General features: G+C 35.7%; 2 protein-coding genes across 3 annotated transcripts; both read right to left on the bottom strand.

The window, feature by feature from the left end:
• Positions 1–200: 200 nt before the first annotated feature.
• On the bottom strand, positions 201–2,771 carry LOC114718161 (60S ribosomal protein L35a-1-like). Its single transcript, XM_028903427.1, has 5 exons — positions 2,661–2,771; positions 1,812–1,847; positions 1,375–1,603; positions 1,250–1,292; positions 201–377 (listed from the first exon to the last, which is right to left on the bottom strand). The coding sequence occupies exons 1-4, from the start codon at positions 2,690–2,692 to the stop codon at positions 1,251–1,253; spliced, it is 339 nt and encodes a 112-aa protein (XP_028759260.1). The 5' UTR covers positions 2,693–2,771; the 3' UTR covers positions 201–377; position 1,250.
• A 1,197-nt stretch (positions 2,772–3,968) lies between these two features.
• On the bottom strand, positions 3,969–8,465 carry LOC114718159 (thioredoxin O2, mitochondrial-like). 2 transcript variants are annotated; one of them, XM_028903425.1, is made up of 7 exons: positions 8,171–8,465; positions 7,628–7,693; positions 7,435–7,485; positions 6,801–6,880; positions 5,069–5,113; positions 4,765–4,859; positions 3,969–4,219 (listed from the first exon to the last, which is right to left on the bottom strand). In XM_028903425.1, exons 1-7 carry the CDS (start codon positions 8,430–8,432, stop codon positions 4,210–4,212), a joined length of 609 nt encoding a protein of 202 aa, XP_028759258.1. In that variant the 5' UTR covers positions 8,433–8,465; the 3' UTR covers positions 3,969–4,209. The 2 variants fall into 2 exon arrangements, with proteins under 2 accessions (XP_028759258.1, XP_028759259.1); XM_028903426.1 differs by lacking the exon at positions 5,069–5,113.
• Positions 8,466–8,739: the final 274 nt, after the last annotated feature.

Genomic DNA, 8,739 nt, shown 5'->3' with positions numbered 1-8,739 from the left:
TTTTTTAATCAAACCAAACAAGATGAGAATAAAACCGCTCCCGTCCTCCCATCCCACCTTCCCTTCAAACCAAACAAGCCCTAAATGCTGGTTTGAAAAAAGGGCTAAATAATTGTAGTATTAAATCCTTATTATCACTACCCAACTATTTAAACTCGGCTTGCATCAAATAGAACGCGGGTAGTAGTTCAAACGTATTCCAACAACGGATATATAATATTCATTAAGAACACAGCCAACACAGATGATAACCATCTTAACAAAATTTAATTGTGCTCCAAAGTACAAAGGACAGACAAATTTAGCTCACAAAAAGAACAAAACTCGATGTGCTAATTGTCAACAAGAAATTCTACGGAGCAACATATCCAGTGAACCTGCAGTGGAAATTTCAAACACCGAAAAAGTCAAACATCAAAACTCAAGCAGCTATGTTCAATTATTCTGAACAATCAAGAGATCAAGAACAAATCTAAGGCATACAAACATCCATAGGATCTTATTTAGACATTGCCGCACATTCGTTACCCCTCATGATAGCCAAGACACACGTCATAACCGATGCCCAAGGCATAAACAATTTCCAGTTGTTTTAATAATGAGTCAGGTATCATTCTTTTTTCCCTTATCATATGGCCAGCAATGACGTTCTAGGTCGAGTTCCTTCCATTTTCTTACACATTTTCAGCTTGAATTGTCAATACGTCTCTTCTACTTGCATCAATGTCCATACTTCATAAATTTACCATGTATCCCCAAAGAACAGAGATGGCCATAATCTTTTAGATCTTTTAATTCATCATTTCAGCTCGTTTGTTATACACGTAGAAATATCACTGTAAACGTGGGGAAAAAGTGAACAAGCAGTACATTGCAATAAAGAACCTGTTGTGGGCCTCAAATACAAGACACCAGTTGGAGCGTTTTAGTGGTTCAAACTAAAAGACAGTCTTGGGGTTCCCTTATTAAAAGTATCAGAGATATTTGTGGTTCACAAGGTGGAATGTCGACATCTAATTAAGGGCAAATAAGACTTTATTGATACAAATTTAATTAGCTTAACCAATTTTAGCTGATTTTATGGGTCTAAGTGAAGTTGGTGTTAGTGCCTTATATTTGAGGCCAAAGGCTGTATATCACTCATAATGCCAAGGTGCAATTAAAGAAAAATATGAATGAGTTGGCGATAGGAATGGAGAGTCAAGAAAATTCAAAACACCAAAACAAGCATCAATAAAATCAGGTTCACCTTATATATTGCTTGGGTACATAAATACTCTAACCCTGGCTCCCTGCGAAGAACAACAACACCAAAATTCAATAATGCTCATACAAAATTAAAAGAACACAAACCCAATGTTCTCAATTTATTACCATTGATCTGGGTGGAAGGTTTGATTTGAACTTTGCTCGGACAACACCACTGTTACCGTGAGGCCTGGTAACCTTACCCCAAATACAGCGGTAATGGGTTCCATTCTTCTTAACCTTGGCCTTGTAAATATATGCCATTCGCTTGCCACAATACCATGCTACTTCTTCCTTGGTGTTCACTCCCTCAATTTGAATAAGAGAGGTGTTAGGATACTGGTTTGACTTAGACCTGAAAAATATCATGACCTTTTTTCAACACAAATCCTATGATGTTAAAATACCCTACAGTCAGATTGGTGAGAAATAAGAGATGGCAACTTCAATCCAAAAGCTTTTATCCAACAGAAGGTATCTTCGATTCCAAAACAATCAACCGCAAGATAGCACATTCGAAGTACGAGAAATTATTGAAAACACACAGGACAAGAAAGATTTACCTCTTGTATCCAAGGATTGTCCCTCTTACGTACAGTCTAATACACAAGGGAGAAAAACCGTTAGCTCCAATTTGAATTAAAAGAAAGCGCGAAAAAGCAGATAGCAAAGAGCAATGATTAATTTAACAATCCAGATTCGTAGACTTCAAAAGAAATGAAGTCAGCTAAGATCCCAGCTATATCTTAATGCCTCTTATGGACTTGAATAAGGTTATCTTAACAATAAAATGTTACCAAACAATCAGCATTCCCAAGCAACCAAAAAAATTGTAGAACTCTGAGTATCTCTTACTTCTGTGAAGTGCCTTTTATTTCATATAAAAGGAGAAGATTTTTTTTTTAAAGTAAAAACAAGTTATAGGTAAGCATCAGCTATGCTAAACCTGCCAGCAGTAGTCAAAATTTCACTTTGCTCTATCATACCTCTCCATGGAAAAATGTTTTAAGGGTCTATGACATCCAATACTAAAAAGATTTTGGATAAACAAAGTCGGAGTAAATGTATAATGGTCGTGACGCCCTGTAAAGAAAAGAATCTTCCAACCCCTGACATGCAGCAATTACATCTTGAAGAGCACGTACTCCGCAATAGATTGTGATAACCGAGAAATTCGTGGGGTTGAAAAGTGCACGGCAAAAACATTTCTACGAATTTCAAATGCGAAGCAAAATGGAGAGATATTTGATTGAGATACAAAAAGAAAAAGACACAGCTAACGACCAATGCTCTCAATAGAATTAACAATGGCACCTAATTATGAACAAAGTCCAACTGAGATCCCAGCTTAAATAACCAATAAGTGAAAGTAAAGTATAAGAAAGGCTTCGCGCAAAGGCTTCGAAGTTTACCTGACACGCTCTCCTTGGCGGCCCTTCACCATTTTCGTCTCGGAGGCGCTTACTGGATGATGGAGCTGAGAAAAATCAGAACGGCGCGAACGAAGCCCTGAACCGAGGGAATTTATACTGACTAATAGTATATATTGGCTTAGGGTTTCTCGACGAAAAACCAGAGATCCGTTTGGATGTGTTTGATTCTTATACGGGTTCGGGTTTTGGGCCCACCTTATTCATTAGTTTGGATTTGTATATTTTATGGATCTTTTTGACTCAACACCAATATTCAATTGCACCCAAAAAAAAAAAATCAATGTTCAATATATTTATCCTAAAAGTTATAAGAAATTGAGAAAAACATAAAAGAACCACCAAACTATGGGAATCCCAAAATGGTTTGCTGAAATTAATTAATTCTTGTTAAATTTTTGAAAAATTATTCTAGAATTAAGTTTCTTTCATAATGACCTAACTGCCCTCGCTAGAGAAAATTCTCTACTAACAACTATAGCAATAGTTACCAACCTCCGCCAACAAGCTAGCATTGGTGAATGAAGAATTTTTGGGTAAATAGATTATTTAAAAAGGTCGAATTTAATCCCACCACCTTTTGATTCTCAAAAAAAAAAAAAAAAAAAGATCACTGGACCGCTATTTTTTTTTAACAATATAATGCAAAATATTAAACAAAACTTTAAAATATATGAGATGACTTATTCACTTTAGTGATTAATAAATGTATCATCTAGCTTATTATTCAACAATGTGTGTTAACAAATTTAGTTATACAAAATGATATGACCTTCAAGGAGTGTTAAATTTTGAGTTCAGATTATTCATAATACAACGACTTTGATAAGAGAGAAGACCCCAGCCCGGCCACAAAACAACCGCTTCCACAGTAATTTAATATGAAATTACACGTGCCAATATTTTGCCATGCCAACGTTTAATTTTCAGTTCAATGAAAAAGTCATGCATTTTAAGAGAAAATTCAATTCTTTTTTCATAAAATATTTGCAATAAATTATGCAATTCTTTTAAAATTTCTACAAATCAAGCATGACTCATTTTTATTATCTTTTTAGTAAAAAAATATAAATAATATATCACGTCTACAAAATCACTCTTTTTGTTAATTTTACGATTCCATTTTATTTTATTTCATCATAGCACACGGCTCCATGAATGTTGATCATTATGGAGCTGAGATCACTTTCTCATACGACCATCAGTAGCACCGATTCTAAAACAAGACTAAAATCAGGCATGCAATAAAAAATGCATGGGATGAAATCTTCATGCTATCACATATAAAAATAGAAGATAATGGGGAAATGCTTGATTTAAACATTTTTGTTGTTTAAATATAAATTAAACACCTTCCTTTCACTCTATTTTTCTCCATTCACACATAACAAAGCGACTACGTATAAACACCAATTAAGGAAATGGTCCCGCAACTATTACAAATTGGATGGGTGAAAAACCAGAAAGATATAGGTAGGCTTTATCATTTACCACTCCATCAGCCATTTAATCCTCACGTCAATAACCTTGGTCAGTCCTTCCTGAAGCACAGCATGATAGTTAGCTGAGTTCTATACTTAAACCATCTCAAAGGATTCACGAAAATTTAAAAGATATAAATAAAATAAACATAAAACAGTAATAATCCATTGAATCCCAAAACTGCTTATTGTTTATCGGTTCCATGGACTACTAATTAACCATAAATCATTGTCAATGCTGAAGCACGCTAGGATAATAGTTCCGATGCTAAACACAAAATACAATAACAGTCAAATCAATGCAATGTTTAATCAATATGGTCGCATACTAGTATCCCCTGCTCATGATACTGGTAAATTCTTATACTCTTATATTCTTTACATGCAAAACCAAGCAGAGAATTCCACTTATCCAAATATTACGTGCAGGTCATGTCAGAATCCGTAACTGAAAAGCAACACCCCGCGATATATATAACGAACTACATCAGGAACATAAGACAATATGAAGACTTAAACGGGGCGTGCTTGAAGTGTTTTTAACTGATTAATAGCCCACGCATCAAATTGACAAAGTGAAATGAAGTTGAACTCCAAGGAATTACTTGAAGAGTTTCTCCACAATATAGTTCAAGCGCGCAACATCAGCTCCAATAAGCTCATCAGCCTTTTTTCCGTTCTGAAAGAAATGGAGTGTTGGCTGCAGCATGGAAATAAAAAAATAAATCTGAGACACAGAAGAACAGTTGGTCCACATTTGCAAAGTAACGCTTTATGAAACAGAGTAAATCTCCTGAACTAATCAAAGAGAATTCCAGATGTCAACTTAATTATACATGAGGAATTGAACCATTGCATTGTAAATGTGACGCGTGCTTTTCCAACAAAATGAGACATTAAATCACTTACCACGGACGTAATCATTAATTTGCCCAACGAGCCTTGAATTGCTTCCTGGGATCAATAAGTGAACAATGTATCAATTCAGCCGACTTCATGCATAGCAATTTATTGGTGCAATAAAGCAAAAAAAATTTCAGCACAAGATAAAATATGCTCCCCAAATGGATAATACTAACTAAGAACACAATTGTTTTTTTGGCTAGTTTTAAAAGAAATTGGGTTTTGATGCTCACAATTACAAACCACATTTAATGCAACAATTTTATATATCCACCAATAACGTATATTTATCATAAAAGAAGCCAACAAGTAACCCATTCCTCCCTTATATCAAAGGAAACAGTATCTGGACCTTTATTCTTCATGGATGTGGATGTAGAAAGAAGAATAAGGAAACAAATACAGATAAGAGGGCAAAAATCAGCCCCAAACCCTCACGCCCCCTATCTGAAACCAGAAGCAGAATCATGCTCAAAAATAGCATAACTTAGCTTTCACTCCTTTCTGCTCCCAAAATCTTCAAAGTAGAAGGAGAAAAGAAGTAGAAGATCCAACAATCAAGAATTTTCATACGTATGGCAGTTGCAATGACCAAGAGGTGCAGGAAGGTTCTATTAAAAATCAGTGAAGTTATCTCAGTGGCAAACCCAAACAACTCTCTTCCTTTATTCAACCTAAATAGTGCTCTCCCCGGCCCACTCTCTCCCTATGAATAACTTAGGTTACACAAAGCTCTCTTCCAATCTGTCTAGTACACAAACATGCTTAGTGATTTGAAATGTATAAACCTTCAGATATAGGACTGTTAATATTTTGCATGTGTAGTGTTTGGGCTTGTCCATTTCACCAAAAATAACTTGAACTACTTAAGTTAGGATTGCCACAAGCTTATAACTAATATCTTTCTTATCACTTTTAGACGGGACTTCTATTCCCAACACTCACCTTCGAATGTATCTGGACTAGGCTCGCTCTTTTTTTGAGAGTCATTTGCATTGAATTCTATATACCGGCCGCTGTTCTTTGAGGCCCTTCAAGTCCTTTATTTTTTATTCCTTGGCTGAGCTTGCACTCTTAAGCCTCAGGAGCCTTAGATCCTACAAATCTATTTTTTGGGTCTAGGATCTTACAATGCTTAAGACAATTTTTTCTTTTTGTATTGCTCTAGTACCATGCGGGGCTTCCATTCTCTTACGAGGACAACTTATAAATTCCAAGGTGACAATGATCAATTATGCAAGAATTGAATCTTTGTTAACTTAATTCACACGCTTCCTTCTTCAGTGCCAGAGTAATCACGAGGAACCAATTAAATTTAATTGTGAAAGACCTCACAAATTCTCATGTTTAGAACACCTTCAACAATACAGCGTGTCCAAAATGTAACATCCCATGCTAAATTTTTCTTCCTAGCCTAGTACTTCTTAGGGCCACTCGGGCAAGGGAAGACCAATGTTGATTATGCCAAACTAAATGGGGCATAAAACAGTTGACATAGCACAAGTATTACTCATGCCAAAGGTGGATTTTTTTTTTTGGGGGGGGGGGGGGGGGAGGTGGCCACGATTTAATAAAATCTAAACTTTATTAAAATTACTCATTACAACACCTACCAATACAATTCAAAATGAGTATGAGTGATAAATGGATGAGCATTTGAACATGATGTGATTTATATGTAAAAAGTTCAAAGATACAAAGCGCCATTACACCAGAAAACATTCTATGAAGTCAGTACCTGATCAATGTCAATCTTATATGTTGTCACATGAGGATATTTTCCACTGAGCTCCTCAATAACGGGAGAAATGAACCTGCCTATACAAAAATAAATACGGGAAAATTTTTTAGAGAATTGCTTTCTAGAATTTGCATAGAGAAGCATGTGACGCAATGAGTAGAAATATTAATTCATGTTATTCGGATTAATTCATGACATAATTGCAAAGAAAAATGATTTCTTTAAACTTAAATCACGTCCAAACAAGCACATATTTCTGCGATCAAACTAACACCACAATGCCGACTATAGAATCAGCATTTGAAGGATAGCCGAAGGACCATTGAATAAGCAGCAATATGATAGATTTTCTTGAAGGCACTTGAAAAAAATTGATTCTTGATCTGAACTCCTATCAGGATGTTATTTCAATATGCTCTCAAAGTGGTTCGTAGTGTAAACATGCAAGTGTGTTTTCCTTCCACTTGCATGCACTAGCATAAGTGATCAAATATATTTGTTCTACACTTATTGACATGGTCATCATACGGTAATCCTTTGCATGATTCACAGCCATACATAATCAAGATGAAAAATACAGTACAACTTATTGCTAAGATCTTGGTTAAGAGAGAGAGAGAAATGAACTTACATGGTCCACACCAAACTGCAGTAAAATAGAAGATCGCAGGCAATGATTGATCTAATAAAACAATGTTCGCAAGAAAGAAGATATCAGTTCTACTCTGCTCAATAATCATAATAATATCATTTACATAAATTATATTTACAAGGACAAAGAGCATAGCTGTCATCCAATTCAAACTCGCCAAAATAGATCACACCTTGTACTTTGCTAAGGATATCATTAAACTCTTCCTCTGTCTTAACAAGGACAATGTTCGAAGCACCTGAAAATATTTGGGGAAAAAAGATGACGTTGGGAGGAATACATTCAATAAAGAAATAGAACCAGAACTATCCATAATCATTTTGATTGATTAGAAAATGCATACTCAGCTCACACTCTTCCAAAGCTAATTCTATGATGAACTATAGCACAACAACCACTTTGATCCAGTATATCATAATGCAAACTTACTCCTTTAAGCTATACCACGAAACATTCTGCTTGATAAATGTTTATCCGGTGAAGTATTTAAACTAAACCCATCAGCCGTAGAGGACTTAAAATTGATCCAGTTAACATTGTTGCATAACAATGAGGTAATAACCAAGCATGAATTCGCACGTTAATCCAGTGTATGACACATTGACGTATCCAAACTCAGTAATTGTGGAAACGCAGTAAAAAATGCTGCCCAAATTATTCATCAACGTTTGTCTGAGAATAATTTGAAGAATAATATAAGCAGGAGGAGACCCACCTGAAGCGGAGCCAAATCGACGAACATTACAGGATGAAAGCAGAACTGATAGAAGGGGGGGAGTGATGGAGGCGACGGTAGAAAACGGGGAGTTAGTGAAGTACTTCGACGGTGCAGATGGGTATATAGTTGTCGAGGCAGGAGTCAGTGTTGCGACTGAATCAGAACGAACATGGTTAAAGATGGGGCGAATTCTATTCTCTATTGCCCAGCGAAAAACGGAGGATCGGTGGATCAAATTTCTCGCCATTTCCGTTGGCATGCCCAAATCTCTTCCAGATTTTTGGAATTTTTAGAACGCGTGAGAATTTTTTTATATTTTATTTTAGAAGGTTGCATTTTCATGTTTAAAGCTTTGGCCCAATCGTATCATTGGGCCGATTGGCGTGTTGGCATGGACGGACCAACTGAGCCCAATACAAACAGCACTATGTTTGGCAGAGGAAACTCAAACAAGGGGACTTTTTTTTTTAATAACATTTTATTTATTTAATCATTTATTATTTATTTTTGTGAGAGAAAATTAGATACTACTTCCGGTCCTTAATATAATACGTCGTTTGAATTTC

Source organism: Neltuma alba, unplaced genomic scaffold (genome assembly GCF_004799145.2).
Source record: "Neltuma alba isolate B1F8T4 unplaced genomic scaffold, ASM479914v2 tig00011814_pilon, whole genome shotgun sequence".
NCBI lineage: Eukaryota > Viridiplantae > Streptophyta > Magnoliopsida > Fabales > Fabaceae > Neltuma > Neltuma alba.
This window is presented reverse-complemented; position numbering and strand designations above follow the sequence as displayed.

What these genes read in the sequence shown, in the direction of transcription:
- LOC114718159 (XM_028903425.1), bottom strand. Translation starts at nt 8,432, where the DNA reads ATGCCAACGGAAATGGCGAGAAATTTGATCCACCGATCCTCCGTTTTT. An exon ending in TATCCTTAGCAAAGTACAAG is followed by an intron (nt 7,486 to 7,627) that starts GTGTGATCTATT and finishes TTGTTTTATTAG; the next exon opens with ATCAATCATTGCCTGCGATC. An exon ending in ATAAGATTGACATTGATCAG is followed by an intron (nt 5,114 to 6,800) that starts GTACTGACTTCA and finishes TATTGATCCCAG; the next exon opens with GAAGCAATTCAAGGCTCGTT.
- LOC114718161 (XM_028903427.1), bottom strand. Translation starts at nt 2,692, where the DNA reads ATGGTGAAGGGCCGCCAAGGAGAGCGTGTCAG. An exon ending in CGCCAAGGAGAGCGTGTCAG is followed by an intron (nt 1,848 to 2,660) that starts GTAAACTTCGAA and finishes CTTGTGTATTAG; the next exon opens with ACTGTACGTAAGAGGGACAA. An exon ending in ACCTTCCACCCAGATCAATG is followed by an intron (nt 1,293 to 1,374) that starts GTAATAAATTGA and finishes TGTTCTTCGCAG; the next exon opens with GGAGCCAGGGTTAGAGTATT.